Source organism: Protopterus annectens, chromosome 12.part0 (genome assembly GCF_019279795.1).
Source record: "Protopterus annectens isolate FY-2018-M chromosome 12.part0, PAN1.0, whole genome shotgun sequence".
Taxonomy (NCBI): Eukaryota; Metazoa; Chordata; order Ceratodontiformes; family Protopteridae; genus Protopterus; species Protopterus annectens.
The window spans coordinates 80,821,977-80,844,106 of record NC_056746.1 but is presented as its reverse complement, the minus strand read 5'-3'; the positions used below and the strand labels follow the sequence as shown (position 1 = coordinate 80,844,106).

At 39.7% G+C, this 22,130-nt stretch overlaps 1 protein-coding gene across 3 annotated transcripts in view; it reads left to right on the top strand.

The window, feature by feature from the left end:
- Positions 1 to 22,130, top strand: part of LOC122816354 (Grid2 interacting protein) — a 1,236,636-nt gene that overhangs the window by 1,153,482 nt on the left and 61,024 nt on the right. For all 3 annotated transcript variants that reach the window (XM_044089096.1, XM_044089095.1, XM_044089093.1), the window contains one exon: positions 14,396 to 14,525. In XM_044089096.1, the coding sequence (XP_043945031.1) occupies positions 14,396 to 14,525 (130 nt within the window). The remainder of the gene's footprint in view (positions 1 to 14,395; positions 14,526 to 22,130) is intronic.

Here is a 22,130-nt window from a genome sequence, read left to right as displayed (position 1 = left end):
TAATTCTATCATTTTTAAATATGAATGGAAACTACAAGTTTGTTTTCTTAAATGAAAGAATATGCTGTGAAATGTTGAACTTAAAACAATGTAGCAACATTGCCCTATGAAGTAATAAAGCTAAGTCAAGCATTTCTTGTCTGTCCTTTGAAATTAAAATTGCTTCATGCCTGTCCTTTGAAGTTAAAGATTCGGAGTCATTCTGTCTGGGCTAGCACATTCTTTCTATTGTTTTAACCAATAGTAAGATTGCTGGATTTAAACATGCAAATGTATTTTTATTGCTCTGGTTTCTGCCTCAGTGTAAAAGAATATAGATGCAGTTTCTGTTGGCCTGGGAACACCAGGAAAGTGTGAAATGATGTAATGTTTATCAGAACTGCAATTTCAATTTAAACAGAGAGAACCAGAAAGCATTAAGCATTTTTGTCTTGACTATCCAACTCACCAGCACTGCCTTGCTCATTTGTAAGTTATCTTAGACTTGTGTTTTCTTTTAGAAATAGCTAGAAAATAGAAAGATTAGACTGTGTTTTTCTGTGATGTCAGAACTGTCCTACTGAATTATTTTAAGCATTTCTCTGTGATCTCTGAACTCTTGACTAGCACTGTATAGTAAGCAGTATTGTCTTGTGTTTTTATTAGTTATTATTAAATATTTTAAAACATTTCAACTGTGGCTGTTTTGTGTAGAGATAAGTTAAGCTGTAAGAGTACATTGCATGTATATAAGGATTCTGTACCAAGTCACTCTAATAAGCCTTGACTGTTTAGTCACTTACCAATTGGATAATAATATTGCACAGTAATAACTGGACACCCTTTTAAGGGGCTTTGAGTAGCTGATAAATTGTTAGCTGAGTAGTGGCAGGATTACTACCGTATAGTCTGGGTAAAAGGTGCACAGCTGGAGAACCTGTGCCAGCCTTCCCCATAAGTGTCTGTGTGGTTGTATAAACTCTTATCTCAAAGTGTGTGTGTCTGTGTGTCAGCTACTTGGGCAGAGACACAAAGCACTGGTTGGACATAGAGGGTGCTGGAGATTTTAGCTTGCCCAGCTGGCTGAGATCTGGACCCTATAGCTGTGCCAGTGGGGAGTCTTATGGTGACCTGGAGAGCAAAGGAGCGACCAGCTCTGGACTGACTGTGATCTCTGTGTGCTTTTAAGGGAAATTGCAATTTACTGTGTGTATTTGTTATTCTTTCCTCATATATGAGATGCCCTCTCTGGTGTTAGTGGTGAGGATTGAGGCTCCTTGATTGCTGGGCCAGGGCACGGGCGTCACACCGCCCCATTAGCATGATGAGTTTGCAATGTAAGGCTATGGAGCATATCACCATGGACCTAATTAACAATGATATAGGGAATCTCCAAACTCTATATCCCACTCAATTTGGTTTTGTGAAAGGTAGAACATGCCTGCTCAACCTAGTTGACTTCTTTGAGTCAGTCACCAGAGTTGTGGGTGAAGGCAAGGCAGTTCATACAGCCCACCTCAATCTGGCCAAGGCCTTTGATACCATTCCCCACTCGGGAATTATTGATAAATCTCCAAACTAGGCATCAACCCCTATATCACTAGGTGGGTTGCAAATTGGCTCACAGATAGAACCCACAGTGTGAAAGTAGCAGACTCCAAGTCGGACTGCTGACCAGTCATGAGTGGAGTCCCACAGGGATCAGTCCTGGGTCCTCTCCTGTTTGGCATCTACTTCTCAGAAGTCCAGGCCAACACTGATAGACTTTGACTGACCAAGTTCACAGACAACTGCAAGCTGGGAGCCATTATTAACTCCTCAAGTGATGTCGGAATCCTACAGAAAGGCTTCACTGAGAGCAATGACTGGTGTCAAAACCATGGCCTTAAGCTTAATGCCAAAAAAATGCATCATCATTCCCTTTGTGAAAAACACATTTCCCACTAATTACTACATTGATGGGAGCCCATTCAACACTGACGGTGTTATAAGTGATCTGGGGACACAGGTTGACAGCAACCTCTCCTTCAACCACCACATTGCCACTGTGGTCAGAAAGTCCTTTTGTATGGCACATCTCATTACCAAGGGTTTTGCATCCAGGAAGAAAGAGGCCATCAACACTCTCTACTCTTCCCTCTTTAGGCCAGTCATTGAGTAAAATGCCCCATTTGGCAAGTACCTCACTAGACACATGCAACAGCTGGAAAGGCCACAAAAGTACCCCACAAAGCAGATCATAGGCCTTAAACACATGTCCTATATGGACAGACTAAAAAAAACTCCAGCTATTCTCTGTCTCATATCGTCTACTAAAAGGCGATCTCTGCTTGACTTACAAAGCCACGTCTGTCCCAGCTCTGTTAGAAATTCTACATCTAAAGAAATCCCAATCTCTCCACACCACATGCTCTTGAGACCTCAACCTCATTATCACAATCAACAGAACATGCTGGAGGGATAGGTTCATAACCCAGAGACTGCCCATGGTCTGGAATAGACTTCCCATACATGTTAAGCAGAGCACCTCACTGGTCCTCTTCAAGAGAAATCTTGATGAGTGGATGGGAAATAGAAAGGTCACCCGGGGATCACCCAGTGGTTCTACTTGATAGAGGCACTTGGAATGAACATCAGGTGGCATGATGCCAGGGCACTTCTATGGGCTAGACTTGTAAAGGCTCCAGGGCCATTAGCCTAGTACACATCTATGAACCAATATAGATGCCCTTGATTGTGAGTGTGTGTGACATTATTGTGCTTCACATATATGCTCATACAGGGTACATGGCAGTCTGAAGCTGTAGATATAGATGCCCTTATTATGAGTATGTGTGACATCATCGTGCTTCATATATGTGCTCATGCAGGGTACATGGCATTATGACATTGTAGGTACAGATTATCTTGATTAGAAGTATGTGTGGTGTCATTGTGCATTTGTAGATATAGATGCTCTTGATTAGGAGTATGTGTGATGTCACTGTGCTTCACATATGTGCTCATGCAGGTTTTTTCCTGGCACCTTAATGTTACAGATTTATAGTTACATAGGTAAGGATCATCTTGGCATTCAGATTCAGTCATTCAACAGGTAGCACAGTTACCTTTCATGCTTTGGACTCTATTCCCATTGCAAGCGATTGGATTGGGGGGGGCTGCACTCCTGAATGTGATCCCCTTCAGATGAGATGTTAGGCTGGTGGTAGCTCAGGAGGATGTAAAAGATCCCATGGCACATATCTAAAAATATAGTAGAAATTGTAACCTAATGCAACTAACCCTGTCAGCAAATGATAAATAAATGAGTTGGGTTTTGCATGGAATCTTTTTTTGAAGATTTTTGAGTGGAATCTGTATTGGAAACATCAAATATTTTGTAAAAGGACAGAATCATCTTACTTAGAAAGAAATCAGAGAGCATTACTTGGTAATCTCAGAGAATTCTAGAAAGAAATTAGCAAACACTCTGGATGGCCCTGAGTGGGGCTAAGACTAGAGCTAGCTAGCCCTCAAAGCTGGTGAATGGTCATAAAATTACTTATTCAAAATTAATTGCAGAGGCATTTACAGAGTACATCTGTTCTCATTTTAGTATCTTTAATACCTCTGTATCCCTTCAGCCAGGATCTAGTATCTTGGCTGAGTCCACTTTCGGCACTGAAACTGTTTTCCAGTTTAAAATGGTGATCTCACCTCAAGTTAATAAATAACATTAGAACGTTCTCTCTTATAGAAAGGCTAGATCTGATGGTCACTACATGACATGTATTAGGTCCTGTGCTATTTTCATAGTTACATCTCTAAAACATTTCATTACCACTTCTCCTTCCAGTAGCGTGTTTCATAATCTCTGGAAAATTGCCAGTGTCAGCTCTTTCCATAAGCACAGCTCTAGCCGCAGCCTGACTCTTTTCAGCATATGGCCCTGCTGCTTCCCTTTGCCAACATTTTAGGGAAGGCTGCAACCACACTTTTTCAGGTATGTATTGAAGCATATGACCTTCTCACTAGCCTCCAATATGATTTTTTAAACAGCATGGCACTAATACAGCTATTTCCATTTTGAATGATGCAATTTGTCATGCAATGTTCATTCACTTCTTTGGATTTGATGTTGTGGATCACTTATAGGAACATAGTGACATAGGAAGATAGCAATAATCTCAGGCAACAGATCACAGGTATCATAAGCTGCCTAGCTGTATACACCTTAAAGCACATAAACTTAAAACTTCTCCCCACCCTTGCCAAGCAGTTAATACTGCTTGCATCCCAAACTGAACCTTACACAATAAGCCTGCTGTGAATTTGAATCTACCCCTCCATCATCAGACTGCCCTTAAAAGGTCACTAAATTTGAACTTTGTTTGACCTGTAACAGCTTATTGCATAATCTGCAAATACACTGTATTAAGAACCTATCCTTCCAGCAAGTCTTGTTTATGGTTTTGGTGTAGATTTAGGTCTCTAGTACATGTGTTTGTAGAAGAACTGTTTTTTGCAAAGATATAGGAAGGAAATAGGATTGGGGCTTTCATGGTTCACAAAGCTAGACACAGGTCACCTCAGAAAATACAGTAAACTACTGGGTATAGTTAAGTCATACCAAGATTTTGGGATAGTTGATGGATTGAGGTTCTTTAATTTTCTTGGTTAGAAATCTTTGAGGTCTTTCCAGGTGAGTTATATGCTTGAATTTGTAGATGCCAAAGATGGCACTGTATTCAGTGATGGGTGTGATAAGAGAAGGCTACATTTGTGGGATGACTTTGTTGTATTTTGAATATATTCCCTTGGTAAAAGGGATTTCTTGATTGTGGTGGAAAAATGATGCTCAAATGAGAGTAGTTGTCCACATATATATCTCTTATGATGATCTCTGTGTGAAGGGGGTTACTATTTATAATAGAAGAGATGGAAGCAACTTTGATAATGAATGCTACTATGCTGCACATTTTTGTATTTAACTGTAGACCATTTTCAATACACTGGATATGTGCATATTCCAACCTTTGTTGGAAATGTTTAGCATCAGTGAATGAGTGGATAACAGCACCCAGCTTGCGGTTATTAGCAAACTTGGTCAACCACACTGCTGGGAAATTGTCTTGGATGTTTGCAAAATAAATGTCAAACAGGACAGGACCTAACATGGATCCCTGTGGCAACCCACTCATAAGAATTTTACATAAAGCAAATTTCACACACCTCAAAACCGAGGTGGAATCCTTCAAAGCCCCCGGGCCTGTGGAAAATACGGCCCAGACCGCAGAATCCTTTATAAACGCATTCTATGAACACCTTCAGGAATGCATGGATCATGCAATCCCCAAATAAAACAAAGACCCAATCCTCCAAAGGCAGACGTCCTGTCTGGTGAACCCCAGCCATAAACAAACTATACAATAGAAGGAGGAAGCTACTACATGATAGAGCAAAATCCCAAAAAGGGAAGGAATCTCTGATCAGTATTAGCAAAAGACTACGGGCACTCATAAAATCGTTTAAGGCCAGCTTCGAGAGAAACATTGCACAGGACACTAAGGATAATCACAAGGCTTTCTTTAGTTATGTTAGGAACCTGGGTGGGAATTCCCAGATATGCTCAGAATTAGTCCAAAATGACAAAAAAATACACCAAACCCACAGACATTGCCAACATCCTAGCTGACAGGTTCAGCGCAAACTCCCCCCCCCACCAAAAGGGCAAATATCTATCCCAGCAGAGTGCTGCCCCCCTGACATCTTAGATGCTCAGGTAAGAGCCGCCCTCTCCAAAGCAAAAAACACAGCATCAACGGGACCAGACAGTGTCCCGGGTTGCATCCTACATGAACTCCAAGAAGAGCTAAACCCAAACATAAAACTACTGTTCAATCTCAGCCTTACTACAGGATATGTACCCAAAGAGTGGCGTACAGCAACACTGGTCCCTCTCCACAAAGGTGGTGCCTCAACGGATCCTGGAAACTATCACCCCATAAGCCTGACTAGCTTGGTCTGCAAAGCTATGGAAAGGATCATCATGGACCTCATAAATAAAGATATTGGGGAACTACAGATACTGGATCCTACCCAGTTCGGCTTTGTTAAGGGCAGATCCTGCCTCTTAAACCTGGTCAATTTCTTTGAAACAGTCACTAAGGCCATTGACAAGAGGAAGGTGGTCCCACACAGCCTACCTGGACCTCGCAAAAGCCTTTGATACAATACCCCACTCGGGCATTATAGATAAGCTCACCAGCTTAAATATAAACCCCTATGTCACTAGATGGGTTGCAAACTGGCTCAAGGACAGAACCCACATGGTAAGAATTGCTGGAGCCATGTAAGACTCCAAACCAGTTACAAGTGGCATCCCACAAAACTCAGTCCTGGGACCTCTCTTGTTCGGTATATATTTCTTGGAGGTACAGGCCAACACGGAAGGACTGTGGCTGACCAAGTTCGCAGATGACTGCAAACTGGGCACCATAATCGACTCTCCAGCTGACACAAGCATCCTCCAAAAGGGCCTCATAGAAACAGACAACTGGTGCCAGAGCCATGGCCTCAAGCTAAATGCCAAAAAGTGTATAGTCATCCCCTTTGGCAAAAACAAAGTGCCCACAAATTACCACATAGGTGGTAATCCATTAAGTACAGAAGAAGTAATTAGAGACCTGGGGACCCAAGTTGATAGCAATCTCTCATTTGACAACCACGTGGGCAAAGTGGTTAGAAAAACATTTTATATAGCCCACCTAATCATGAAGGGATTCACATCTAGATCAGGGGAGGTCATCGTGCCTCTTTACTCATCCTTCATTAGGCCCATAATTGAGTACAATGCCCCTTTTGGGATGTACCTTACCAGACACCTGCAGCAACTGGAAAGACCCCAAAAGTACCTCACCAAGAGGATCAAAGGGCTCAAACAGATGCCATATGCTGCCCGGTTAAAGAAACTCCAGCTCTACTCAGTGGCATACCGCCTGCTCAGAGGCGATCTGTGCCTGACGTATAAAACCATGTCCAACCTGGAATTAATGCACATGCTGCACCTCAGAAAATCCAAATCCCATTGAGCTACGCGCTCGAGAGACTTGAACCTCAGCACTGAAATAAATAAGACATGCTGGAGGGACAGATTCATAACCCAGAGGCTCCCTTCACTCTGCAATAAAATCCCAGTCCATGTTAGGCAGAGTCCCTCATTGACTCTCTTCAAGAGGAATCTTGATGAGTGGATGGGAGATCATAGGTTTACCCAGGGTATCACTTCTGTGTCACTGTTAGACAGAGGCACAGTATACTAACCTCGAAAAAGGGCATAGCAAAATTAATTTAAAATGGGTGGTGAAAGCCAAACACACTCTGGCTAGGCTTATAAATGCCCTAGGGCAGATAGCCTAGTATGAACCTATGAACCTATGAACCTATGAACATTCAGACCGTGTACCAGCAAGATTCACAACCTGGTATCTATTAGATAGCCAGTTTGCAATCCAGCTAACAATGCAAGGACTTACATTAAGTTTGTCTAATGTTTCAGTAATTCCAACATGGAGAATAGTATCAAAACACTTGGCCAGATCAAGATAAGTAGTTTGCATAGAGTGACCAGTGTCTACAACTTCTGTGACTTTTTCAAAGAAAGTTATTAGGTTAAGGTGGACGGATCTGGCTTTCTAGTTCACTTAAGTTGCCTATGCCTGCACAAATGAGTTCTTCTGATACATTCTATGGCTTTGCATATGAGGCTGACCGAACTATAATTATGTGGGTGTGCAGACAGGCCACCCTTGTATAGTGGAGCCACAGTGGCTGTTCTATAGGTATCAATTACAAAACTTATAGACCAGACTGGGGGGGGGACAGTTTAGGTAATGGCTAAGATGGTGCTTACTTGGCTGGCACTGATGAGACTTCAACCCACTATGTTCTCTGGTCCCATGGAAGTACTATTTCTAGCCTTTGATGGGGATTCTAATACTTGTTTCAATGTGATTTCATGGGAAACTAAATTTCCAGGGATAGTGGGGACAACAATGTGGGTAGGTGTGGTAAAATTAGCACTAAAGTTGTTTGCTAATTTATTGGTTTTGTTCTTTGGTTCAGAGTGTGTAATATTATTATTCCTTAGTATTCTGGCATAGCTGAAGAAAGATTTGTAGTTTCCTTTGGTATCTCTGCTAACCATAAGGTTGTGTTCTGCTTTACGTTTTCTAATAGTGCACTGAAGTTCATTGCTGGCATGTTTCACTGTAGGCTTGAGGTAGGGGTGTGAGAATTTCTAGCAACGTTTTATTAGTTTTCCTGCTTTTGTTGTGCAAACTTTATAGAGAAGTTTATTCCTGAATTTACCATTAAATTTAGAGTGGATGGGTACTTTCTATGCAGCTGTTTAGGTGCTTGTAAACATTGGAGCTGAACGTGAAAGTCCATTCACCTGGGCTGATTTGCAGGGGATTGCTGAGAATTTTGCATGCATCTTCTACAAGCTCAGGTCAGTTTGCCCTGAAGAAGCCATTTGTTGATGTGTTAGTCCAACAAGGCCTGACAGATAAGATGACCACATTGTGGTCAGATTTAACCAGGGATGAATAGATGCAGAGTCAGGTACAGGTGGGGACTAGGTGGGAAAGGACCAGGTAAAGGAAGTTTGAACATCTAGTACATCATTTTATAATTTGCTCCAGCACATTGTTGTTAACAACATATAGAAAAAGCCAACTAGTCTTTGAGATGTAAAAGTGACTGGTTAATTCAAGTTGCTTAGCAAGAAGATATTTGGTTTGAAATGTAATGCCTCAATGGTATTAAAATAATTTCCATGATCTCTGGAGGACATTGATGAGAATCTGTAGCTAGCAGTTAAGTAATAGTTGGATTTGTTAAGGATGATTTGGATCTCTAGGAGCTCAAAGTTACATTCATAGGTAAATTGATGATAATGGTGTCTCCTTAGTGATGAAAGAACTCTTAAAAAAACAAGCCATGTCACATCCACCAAAAATCCATTAATGGTAAATGTTAAGTATTTTTGTTTCTCTAGAATATATGGAACTGATGTGCTTAATTTTTACCTTTAAAAGATTTTCAGCAGATTTGTTGTGGCTTATGTGATGTTCCCATGCCAGGCCAGTAATCAAGGAGCCTGAATCCTCACCACTGACACTGGAGAGGGACGTGCACTTGGAATACAACTGGATGCACTCAGTATTTCCAGATGCAGACCTCTCTGCCTCAAATACAATTTCCCCTTAAGAGCACACAGGGAACACAGTCAGCCCAGGGTCTGGATTTGCCTATATCTGTCTCTCCTCAGATTTCCAATAAGGGTCCCCACTGATACAGCTGTAGGGTTAGGTCCTCAGCCAAGTGTCCAAGCCAAGTACTCTAGCACCCTCTCTGTAAACCCAGTGCTTCATGTCCCTGACCCAAGTAGCTGGCACACACACATACTGACAGATTTGATTTTTCACATTCATACACACACACATACACACACACACACACACACACACACACACACACACACACACACACACACACACACACACACACACACCTGGGAATGGCTGACACAGATTTACCTGATGTGCCCCCTTTTGCCCACAGTATAAGGTAATTGCTACCACCACCACCAGACACTCCACAATCAGCTGCTCTAAGGCCCTTAACAAAGGGCATCCAATTATGCTGTTTAATATTAATACTAATACAAATGGTCGTAGTTCACCAAAAGAGCTAGTGGCCCACACAGTGTCTCCAAATAAATATAAGCACTCTCAAAGGTTAACTACTTTCTACATGGACCACCCACAATAAAAATTTTAAATATATATAATAATAAATAATAAAAGCACTTGAAAATAGTTATATTTAAATTTGAGCTATACCTTTGTGGACTGGTATAGTGTGAAACTTTTTCCAGAGGACATGAGGAGTGGATTCACTAATTGAGTGGTTTATGAGGATGGAGATAGGATATGCTATGGAATCAGCAGCAGCTCTTAGGAAGAGAGGTGGCAGGTTGTCATCTGAAGGGGATCCTGGATTTATGTGTTTTTTTGGTTAAATTTCAGAGTTCCCTATATTGTTGGTAATGTGTAGGAGATTTAGTCTTAGTCTAGAGTTTCCAGGCGCAATCTCTGTTATGGATAAGAGACCAAGTAGAGTAGGGAATACCGTGATTTGACTCTGAGCATTCTGGGAGGGGCAAGGGAGTTCAGAATGTTTAGGAAGATGGAGTTGAATTAAAGGACAGCTTCATCTAGAAGTAGGGAAGAGAGGAAAGACCAGTAAATAGGAGAGAGAGAATTATTGAATGTGTCTGAATTGAAGTTAGTTAACATTCAGCTCTCTTTAAATTTATGAGGTCTAGAAAGATGGGGGGAGAATCTTTGGACATATATAGGGGAGTGGTCACTGATTGAGTCTGATAGGGATTCAGGTTAATGATAGAGGTCAGGCTTAGAAACAAGTATCCAATCCAGGATAGAGCAGGTATTTGTGGGTTTATGAAGAAAAGTGGGTGAAGAGATAATTTGGGTGTATCCATATAGGTCTATGCTGGTGGTGGGAGAGTTAGAGATGAGGGTGAGCCAATTGATGTTAACATCACCTAGTATTATTGTTTTATTATGTATATTGTCAGGCATCCACTGTAGGATTTGTTCTAAAAGGTGTGTGTTCTCTCCACGGGGTATATAGATGGTGACTATGGTTAGAGTTTTATGATTGTTGAGTTTGCAGTTTGCAATTTGCAGTAATGAGTTCAGCTGGGTAAAAGGGGGGTGTTAATTGGGGGAGATATGCATAGGAGGTGAAAGTACATAATGGCCATGCCTCTGCCTTTTTTGTGCTTTCTGTCTAAGTGTAGAATGCTGTAACTGGAAGGGAGAAATTCTTTGTCTACATTGAGCCATATTTGAGAGAGACTAACTCTGCCGGGGGAGTACTGGGCTATCCAAGTGTGGAATTCAGTTATCTTGTTAAGAATGCTATGGATGTTTATTGAATAGAAAGAGAGATGTTTGAGACTAGGTTTAGGTACTTGTGAGGCATAGGTAGGACTTGATGAATTAGAATGTGGTCCAGAGTTTGGATGAATGTCACCTGAGAGTTGAAGGATGTTAATGGGAGGAAGAAAAGTGATGTAAAGGGGTAGGGTGAGTGAAATTTCTGTTTAATTCTGAGGAATGAGGGGATTTTAGAGACAGTTTGATTTTGGGAAGATTGAGTTCGGTACATGAGAAGAGTGAGGGAGAAAAAGGGAGAGGTGCAGTGGCTGCTGGTGTCAATTGTGTTATGAGATGAGGTGGGAGAAGAGCGGAGTAGGTATAGCCAAATGTCATAGGTAGTGATGTTGCTTAGGAGAAGAAGAAGGAAGGGTAAGAAAAGAGGGAGGAACATATTGGGGGATGACGAGAATACGAAAGTGGGTAGATGTTTGACAAAGAGAAGATGCATGATAATAGTCAACTAGAGCAGCGGAGATCAGAGCAGTGAGCAAGGGTGGGAGGAGTTATGTGTAGTGAGTTGAGAGGTGGGAGGGGTTATTTTTAAGAGGGGCAGGTTGCGATTGGTTGAGCAGTACAGGAAGTTGGGGATCAGAGAGTGTGGTTAAGATGGTTAGTTACAAAGGTAATTAATGTGGGGGGGTGGGAATTTGGGTAGGGTAGAGAAATGGAATGAGCCCAAGTGGAGTGAGGGTGAATGGAGCAGGCAGAAACTTTAAGGCAGTTTGCCAGACCACAGTAGAAACAATCAGTTAGCAATATGTGCCACAAGACAGTGGAACAGTTAAGAGTAGACAGTTCCTTGAGGTAAGAAACGTATACAGGTAATAGCAACTTAACACTTGCTGCTTATTAGTTCTATACAGTTGTACAGCTGTGCAGGTCTTGATGTTAACAGTTGCTAAAAAAAGAGAAGAGGAATGAAAGGAGAAAGTTCAGTGGGAGGGGGTGGGGTCAAACAATATTTGTTTGGGTTAGTGAGCATGCCACTCATCAAATAAGCACTAAAAAGTGTTTCACTACTTATAAACTTGCCTAGTACACCAGGAAGATTACTGAAACTAATAGTTTCCCTGCAGGTGAGACTTGAAATATTTCTTGCCACGAGGAAGCTGCAGAGGGGTGGGAGATCTAGTTAAGCGGTGTTAGTCAGTCAGGTGTGCTCACTGGGAATTTGAGAACAGCAACTTTAAGAGGGAAAAAAACAATTGTTAGGACAGGGGTTCTTGGAGGGACGTAGGACAGAAGATATAGGATCGCTGAGATAGTGTCTCAGTGTAGTAATATGTGTATGTGTGTATTAATATAGTGTAGAATATATGATAGACCTTAAGGACAGTACAAGAACAATTAAATGTTAACATTAGATGACAATTATTAAATATAAACAATAATAAAAAGAATGTTGCATCACCAAGTACACAGATGCATTAACTACACATAATATATATATATATATATATATATATATATATATATATATATATATATATATATATATATACACACACACACAAACACACACATACAACTGAAATACTCAAGAATGTCATTATAAATGAATAGGAAATATTTGCAATGTTTGCTGAGAAGATTATTGCCATGCACACAGAGAATTCTTGGAGTAGACAGTCTTAACCTGTAGCTACAGCACTTGTGGATAAACTTAGAGATGCAGTATTCCTTGAACTTACTTTAAAATGTTGGATGATTATGCAAATTCAGTGGTACGTGGTTCCAGCATGCTGCAGCAGTTATAGAGAAGATCTTTTTACATGCTGCAGTCTGATAGAAAAGGAGGTCCTACTTAGTGCTAAACCTGCAGGAGATTGGTTTAAATATGAGTAGACAAGAGGGGAAGCACATAGTTTGATAGCTTATGTAGGAATGTGAAATGTCCTTCTCATTATGGGCAGGTAGCAGTTTTCTGAAGTACATGATGATGATGATGTGGACATCAGTCATCTAGGTAGATATACATCTCCATTTCTTATTAACAGTAGTTTGCCCAAGTGACTTACTTTATTAGCAAGCTATAGCAACAGAAGATTCCTGTCCAGAGCTTTTCTCAACTCCAGTGATCAGTGGCTGTAGATTTTGTAGCCCAACTTCAGTTGTAATACAACTTTATCAACAGATTTATCAGCATGAGATTAAAAGGAGACAGTCACATCCATAACTAGGTTAAGGTATTTTTTTCAGAGTCTTGGTTGCTGTCACGCCATGGCAGGAAAATGCTGCTGAACTGTAATTTGGTTGATATTGTGTTACAGCAAGTACCTTCTTGGGTAGGGTTATGCACTGGGCATGTTTTGAAGCTATTTTATATAAATTTGGATTGGTGAACTGTATCTCATTGAATCCGGCTGTCATTAGTTGTACGATTGTCATCACTTTCACTTCTGCTGCAATTTTCTGCTTCTCCATCTGAAGGACTAAAGAAAAGCACAAAGCCTTCCAAAAGATGGAAGATACTTTCTGTTTTCCAATGGAGGCTCTGCACTACACACCAAGCTGTTGGTGTTGTGAAAAAAGTCAATGCAGCTCTTCCTGAAAGGCATGCCTGACTTTTAACAGCTGTTTCATTTGTTAAGAATATAACAACTCTTCTTTTTGTGTCATCAGGATAGGAGATGGAAGCTGTTCATAGAAATAAATAATTCTCCAGTGCGATGTACGAAAGATGAGAGGAGACTTGTCTAGAAATGCATTTACAGACACATAGAGGAGAAGGCAGTAATAACTTAATAGAAAGTCATTTGAAGCCTATCATTCACTGTAAATAAAATACATTGGGGGAATTGCTTGTGTAGGAAAAAATACGAATGCATAACTAAGGTAATTGGAATGTAAACAATTGTGCACATCATATATATGTTATGGGTCCCCCTCTAAATATCAAAATTTCAAAACATAAAGCCTCTGATTACCGAAGACCAGAGGATCGAAGTTTTGAAATATCGAACAAAAAAAAATCAAAAACGTCTTACTTTACATTTTTACAGTGAGGGAAGCCTCCCTGCACCCCCCTACACCCCCTGCAACTTAAATATACCAACTCCGAGATCGCAGTACAGTGAATTGAACAGCAAAGTTCCCATTCTGCACTGTACAGCGATCTCCAATAACAAGGTTCAATACTTCAAAACTTCGATCCTCTGGTCTTCGGTAATCAGAGGTTCGCTGTTTTGAAATTTTGATATTTAGAAGGGGACCCACATGTATAGATATATAAATATATATATATGTATGTATATGTATGTACATGCGGGTCCCCTTCTAAATATCAATAACATTTACACAGTAGAAGTGTGTGTTTTTTAAAATGTGTAAGTATGCTGGAAAAGGCTTAGATATTTTGCATTACTTTACCATTTATTTATTTATGATTTTTCTATTTTTTCCAGTTAAATACGACTAAGACTGTTGATGGAAAATATACATTTCTTCATATTCTTGCCAAATCACTTAGCCAACATTTTCCTGAACTGCTAGGCTTTGCCAAGGACCTCCCTACAGTTCCACTTGCTGCCAAAGGTAAGGAAACACCTTGTGCTTCTTTAAAAGCCGTTGCATTTATTATGCATTCCTTAAAATATATGTAATGAAACCAGCTTGAAAACTTTTAGAAGGGTGGAGTTTTAATATAAAGCCCATGTTGCTATAGTTCTGCTATCGATGTAGACTCAGCATCCAGAATGATTCTGGTTGTTTTGTTTTTATTTTATTTTCTTCATGAGAAGCAATTTCGTTTTCAAAATAGAGACTGAAAAATTACAAAGCTGAACTGTTTGTGCACAAAACTTTCTGCCCAGAGTGTATTTCATGTCAGTTAGCTCTGCCTTCTCAAGGTATTGTTCACCATGACATATTCTATCTTTATAAGACCACTTGTATTTCTTTGTGTGTGTAGTTTAATAGCTGCACTTGAAAGTTTGGCTTAAGACTATACTGATCACCTTCCCAAACATGCTTACTTTGAATTTTGGTAGAACTGTTCTGTGATTTTGCTTTGTGTAAGGGAAAACTACCTTATTATCCCATACATGTTCAGCTTTTAAAACATGGAAATAAACTTATTGGCAGATACACAGTGCTCGGCGTTCATGTTTTAGGTAAACTGAACATCCTGGCTGATCACCAGTTCTAGGATGGCAGTTTTATGCATCACTGCCCACCTCCCTATCTTATCAGCTTTCAAAGACAATATTCTGATGCTCTTTCTTTGATAAAAAATTGATACTTTTCTGAGGATTAGGAAGTTCATATAATGCACACCTTATTTCTGGTACAACTGCACCATGGATATCTGTAGTGAAAATATTTGCGCATCTTATTTCAGGTACAACTATACCATGGATATCTGCAGTGAAAAAGTTTGCACACCTTATTTTAGGTACAACTACTTCATGGATACCTGTAGTGAAAAGGTTTGCACACCTTATTTCAAGAACAACTACATCATGGATATCTACAGTGATAAAATTTGCACACCTTATTTCAGGTTCAGTTGCACCAAGGATATCTGTAGTGAAAAAATGTGCGCACCTTGTTTCAGGTACAATTGCACTCTGGGCATCTGTAGTGAAAAGGTTTGCACATCTTATTTTAGGCTCAGTTGCACTATGGATATTTGTAGTGACAAGGTTGCCTTCTCATTTCTACTTATGATATTCTGTTGTGCATCTCATCTGTTTATTATTCTGATAGTTACCTACTCAGACCGCAGGTTTCTATGTTATTATTTTCTGATGTAATAGTCATGGGTTCTTTGTCTAAAGCCTTGCCATTATTAGCCATGACTTTCAATTGCAAGATGCTTAATATTACCTTTAGAGGAAAAATAAAACAAACAAACAAACAAATAAAAAAAAAAAATAGAAAAAAGGCCCATCGCTGTCTCCACAAGTGGTGTGAAACTTGACGGCAGTGAGAGGATTTGTGAAGGGTCATACAGAACTGCCATCTTTCTGAACAGTAGTTTTTATTAAACAACTACTCTGTAAAACAAAACTGCCTCTGAAACTGAACAAAATTATCTTGCAACCCAGGTAAGAAGGAGTCCTACATTGCCTTTTGTTAACTAAAAAAGATTTCAGACATCTGACCAGTACACGAAGGTTTAATCTTGTACTATATAAAGTCTGTTGATAAAGTTTTCCAGAAGCTACAGCTAGAACTAGAATAAACCAGACTCTATTTTTTATTAATTTTTTTCATTGTAATACTTATTTTAACATTTTTAGTAGTTGTTTCAGTGTTAAAGAACATACATATATAATATCATGAATTTTGCATTAATGCTCGTGTGTGTACGACATTATGATACCCACAGGGATTCCCCTAAAAATGATGTTCAAAGGCATCTTTAAAGTAGTGGCAGCGGTAAGGGATGTGTTGTGATGACCAAGCCTCCTTCTGAGGGTTTTAAATCAGAAGTGCTACTTTCAGTGTGTCAGCTGCTGAAACTTAGCACTTCATCCAGCCGGGAAGCAGTTTATGGTAGCTAGGGGTATAGTGGCAATGCCCTATGTCTTTGGATGATTAGGGAGAAACCTCCCAGTAAAAGCTGTCATTGCAGTGATTGACCTCATTCAGTTATATTTTGAAGAGCTGAACTTTCACAACCAGTAATGAATTCCATTTTTATAGTGGACCTGTATGATTTAGAGCAAATGCACTGTTTTTACTAGTGGACCTATATGATTTACTGCAATTGCATTCTCTGCATTTCTAAGTATCTTAAGCCTTTATCAGTAGGTGTTCGTGCCAAAATACAAGATACCACTGAATTTTTGAAAATATTGGCCGACACACAATTGGATTCCTCCTGGTATATGTGTACACTGAATATCAGGGCATTATACACAAATATACCTCATTAGGCAGGTTTGCAAGCCATTGAATTTTGGCTAAATCGTATGTGTATTTATGAACCTGTATTTAACCTTTCTGTTATGTTTAACAGAACAGGTTTTGACAAAAATGTCTTATTTTAATGGGGGATTGTTATCTCCATCTTAAAGGGACAGCTACGGGAGCATCTTTTGCCCCTATATCTGCAGGCCTGTTTATGGGGTTCATAGAGGAACAATCGATATATGATGTAACACGTAACTTTTTTGCCAGAAATGGATATATGGAGGCACTATTTGGATGACAGTTGGCTGATATGGAAATGTGACATTGTACATTTGAAAGAATGTCTTCAGTATTTAAATAAACATAAATGGAGTCCATATTCTTTTCTATTTCTTTTGATGTTCAATAAATTTCCTTTCTTGATGTGGTGGGTAGTAAACAGTCTGATGGGACTTTGAATAGTACTTTATTTAGAAAAGCTACACAGTATAATAGTTTGTTGATGGCAGATAGTTGCCAACAATCTCATATTGTTAATAATATCCCCAAGTCCCAATTTCTTAGGGTTAAAAAACATGCTTATCTTTGGATGAGCTGAATAAAAATGATCGGGAGCTGACTGATAGGTTTCGGGCTAGGGGATGTAAGGATGCTATTATACATCAGGCTCAATGTTTTGCACAGAGCGTGGATAGATCGACTTTGTTGAAGTATAAAACATGTTCTATGTTTTATTACAACTGTCGGTGCTAATTCTAGAGAGCTGAGTAATAAACATTGGGACAGTCTTTTGACAGGTAAGAATTTAAGTCAGATGCTACCACTACAATGTCAATTCACATATAGAAAAGGAAAAAGTATAAACACATTTCTGAATAATTTTAAAAAGTCTGTGCCTATTGGTAATAAAGTACAACAGTCTATGGAAGGAATACCTTTAATTGGAGGTTTCCCATGTCGACACTCCTCTTCTTGCCAACATGTCATGAAAATTAAACATTTTTCTTCTGCTAACATATCTATTGTATTTAATATTAAGTGTTTTGCCAACTGTATTTCAGAATGGGTGATTTATTTGGTTGAAAGTCAGTCTTGTGCATTTTATGTAGGACAAACTTCTAGACAATTTAAGATTTGTATTTCTGAACGTTAGTGACATTTGTTGTCAAAGAATGTCTAATGCTTTATATAGGCATGTTTTGCAACATCCTACTGCAAAGTTTATATTTATAGCTATTGATTGCATTATAGTTAGAGGATGTAATAAATTAGGCTGGCATAATATATTGAACAAGAAAGAAAAGTTTTGGATAATTAAATTAGGGGTTTTGTTCCCTCCAAATTTAAATGATGTGTAATAATTGATGAAAGGTGGGGAGGGTGTGTGTGTCTTGTTTGGAGTATTTAAATGTTACCGTGTATGGTATTTTCATCTTTGCTTGTGTTTACACTGAAGAAGGCTTTTGTCGAGACCAGTTTGCAATATTCTGACGCATTTCTCTATTTATTGTTGTTAAAATAAATAGTTATTGGTGGTTCACCTTAATTGTGCTGGCTGGTTGTGTTCTTTTGATTTTTGACTCTATTCTGGCCTTGTCCTCTTGCTGTACTTGTGTACTGCTTCTGTGTGTCTGTTTTTTCAGTGAACCTGTGTGATTTACAGCAATAGCTCTATGTGAGCAAGAAGAATGTAGAAATGGTTGCACCACGACTGGAAAATGAGATTGTGGCAAACACTGTATATTTTGATTATGTGTGCAGGTGCTTGCATGTGTGTGTGTGTGTGTGTGTGTGTGTGTGTGTGTGTGTGTGTGTGTGTGTGTGTGTGTGTGTGTGTGTGTGTGTGTTTGTATAGAGTAATAGATTAGAAACGTGATTTTGATGATTCCACAGTACATAGCTAGCCAGGGCATATCATCCAAAGTGCTATATTACAATGTCACCAGCAGAGAAAATTTACCCTTTGTTAGCAAGGAGGCAGTTCAGCTACATCACCTTCACATTGTTTGACATGTACTCTAAATCCCCTCCCTGTGAACCATTCTTACTGTCTTGGAGTGGCTGGGTTGGAGGTCTCAAATGTGACAGCTTATCAAGTGTAAGGCTACTTGTACATACCTGTCAAATGCACCTCATTACGAGGAACATTCCTCATTTTGGGTCTTAAAAAGTACATGTTCCTCAAAGTTCCACACTGAAAGGATCTACCACACATTCAGTGTTAGAAAGTTTTTTAACTGATATCCATGGTAAATAGTACTGAATCATATTAATTCACCAAAATAACTTTTTAGAAGTGTAACATAGCACATTTTTACCATCCTATGACCTTCCTAGCTAAAGTTGGTAGTAAGTTGTTGGGAGGTGTTCAGCATTTTGTCCATTTGTTCCACATTATGAGAGGCAGCATTCCTCATTTAGCAGATGGAAGGTTGAGATCTAAGTACATGTGGTTAGCTTGTAGCTACAATAGTAAGATAACTGCCAGTGTTTATACCAGTAAATACACACAATCTCTTCAGAATGTAGCATCATATCTAATGTAGTGTTTACTGTCTACATGTGGAATTAACATGCTTGCAGATATTGAAAGAAACAACCCTGTCTCTCCACTATATGTTGGCAAGCTGCGTAATATTCCAAAAGGTGTATGCTGTAAGACTAAGAATGTTTTCAGGTTGAAGAGGATGTATGGCTGTCATGTACCTTACAGCTCTAATTTAGTCTGTATACGGACAATGGACAGACCCCTTCTGAAATGCACCTGACCTGCTAATCTCACCTGGGTCACCAGGGATGTAGTCAGGCCTTTATACTCGTATACCAGCAGTGCAGAATGGTCATATTTAAGTTTATGGAACTGCAGCTTATGAATGTATACAAATAGTATGATCATTTGTTAACAGACATATGCTGGGCTGACTAACTGCATGCTGCACAAGAAACTTTTATAGGATGTACAGGGACAACTTTTATAACACCTTAGGTGCCATCTGCAATGTGTAATGCACCACAGCTAGTAGCAATACCTAGGGACTGCTGATAATGTAGATGTGATCGATAGAATTTCTTCTGCCCAAAAGTAAAACATCAAAGTCAGGGTTACCATTTGTTTCAATAATGTTAAAACCACCTTAGTCTTAAGTGACTGTGTGTGTGTGTGTGTGTGTCTATATGTGTGCATTCACACATGTATGTGTGCTCAGTATGTGTTGTGAAGATCTCTTTTGGCTACACTGAAAAGTTTCCAGTTAACAAATAGAAAATAAGATAATTTATCTGTTTCCACAGATGAAACTGTACAGCCTGACAGCGCTTTGTCACAGTAAAGTAAGCTTTCAAAATTTGTGGTAATAGGTTTCTGAATTGTTATGATTTGTGAAAGCCAAAGTAGATAAGTGTAAGAATAGTTCTGCCCTCAATGTAAATGTGTTCTCCAGGCACAGGTTTGGACCAAATAACTATGTTTTGCTGCAGAAAGATTCTTTGCTGACCCTCTACATTTCTTTGCTGACCCCCTACTGCCAATAAGGACATTACTCTAGAATTAGTAATTTCAGGAAGGTGTGTCTCATTTTCATTGTTGCTTTGTACATTGTGGAGGTGTTTTTATAGTAAAATTCATTGGTTTGCAGAGAATTATATACGTGTTTTCAGCTCTTATTGCTACTTTCAAAAACATTGTAAATCCCTTTGTGGTTTCTGGGCCGGAGGGGGGGTGGGTTGCTCCTTTAGAATAATGGCAACTTCATTTCTTTCTTTCATAGTGCATCCCTTAATAATATTTTTGTTTACTAGCCAAGTGCTTTTACTTTTTTAAGTATTACAAATTAAGGTGAATCTTCTGGTCTGGGTTGTCCTTCAGGGCTGTGGCTTTGAGTGGGTGAGTTCCTATAGAAGCTCCATCCAGGAAGATTTCTTCTGGGAGCTCTAACCTGAAGACAGAGGCATCAAAATAAGTCATGTGGTACTACTATCCATAATGCTGTATCTGTGAGAAGATGAGTCTATGGCACTTCCTGCCCACCTCTTGTTGGGGTCTGTATTACTTCATGAAAACTAACTTCAGCGAATGGCTCTTCATCTAACATAAATCAGTGAATGGCCATTCATCAAATGTTCACATCAGCGAATATGTTTCCCAGGGCCGTGAGTTACCTGGCCAACATACTGACAGTCACACACACAGTAGGATATCAAACCCACCAAGGTGAGGACTGAGCCCTCACACCCCTGTACTTATATATACCAGATCTGAGATCACACTACAGTGGGGAAAAGGACACATTTTTTAAACTTCCCTACTTGTTTGAGTGCCGTGAGTTTCTTCCAACACTGTGCTCCCACTTCCCCTAAGTTTTACACTACACTTGAAGCCAATCCCTACTGAAGCTGTTGCCCTTCCTCAAATGGAATGGGTTCTCCTCTGTGTGTCGGGGATAATAATTTTTTGACTTGGACAGCAGTGTCAGTTAGTAATTTCCCCTACGTTTAATGCTACACTTGAAGCCAACCCCTCCTGAAGCTGTTGCCCTTCCTCAAACGGAATGGGCTCTCCTGTGTGTGTTGGGGATAATAATTTTTTGACTTGGGCAGCAGTGTCAGTAATGTATGTATCAGTGTTTCTGTTTTGAAAAAGCTGTTACACCTTCAGCCCACTCTTCAGTTTGTTAACTTTGTTTGGGAGCACTCTGCTAGAAATACTCGTGGTCACCATGACCTGTCCTTCCAGTTCACCCTTTTACTCCTCCCCACATATGTATTTATTTAATATTTTTTCCCCAGGTTTTTTTTTTTCTAAACTACTGTAATATCTCACCAGCCCTCAGCTAAACTGTTAGCATACACTCTTCCCCTCAGATTTTTATCTCCTTCTTAAGACTTCACTTGTCTGAGATAACCTCCATTGACCTTTTCACTGTTTTCAATACTTAGTCATTTTTCTGTAGGCAGCTTACAGTTTTCTGGCTTCCCACTACCCCTCTACACTTTTAGTCTCCCTGACCATTTTTGTACTCTTTCTCACTTACCCTTACTAAGCTGGAGATAGTCTTTCTTTCAACAATTTTCCACCTTTATTTTTGACTGGGCACATCCTGCTCCGTTTGCCCTCCACTTCGCTCCAGGCTCTCTCTGCTCCCCTACCCTACCCCCATTCCCACCCACCCCCTACCTCATTACATTTATCTCTATCCTCAACCCCACCTTCCCTCTGCACTATCCAATTAACTCTGTCCACCATCAGCAAACTGAAAGACACACCCTGTTAACCACACCCAC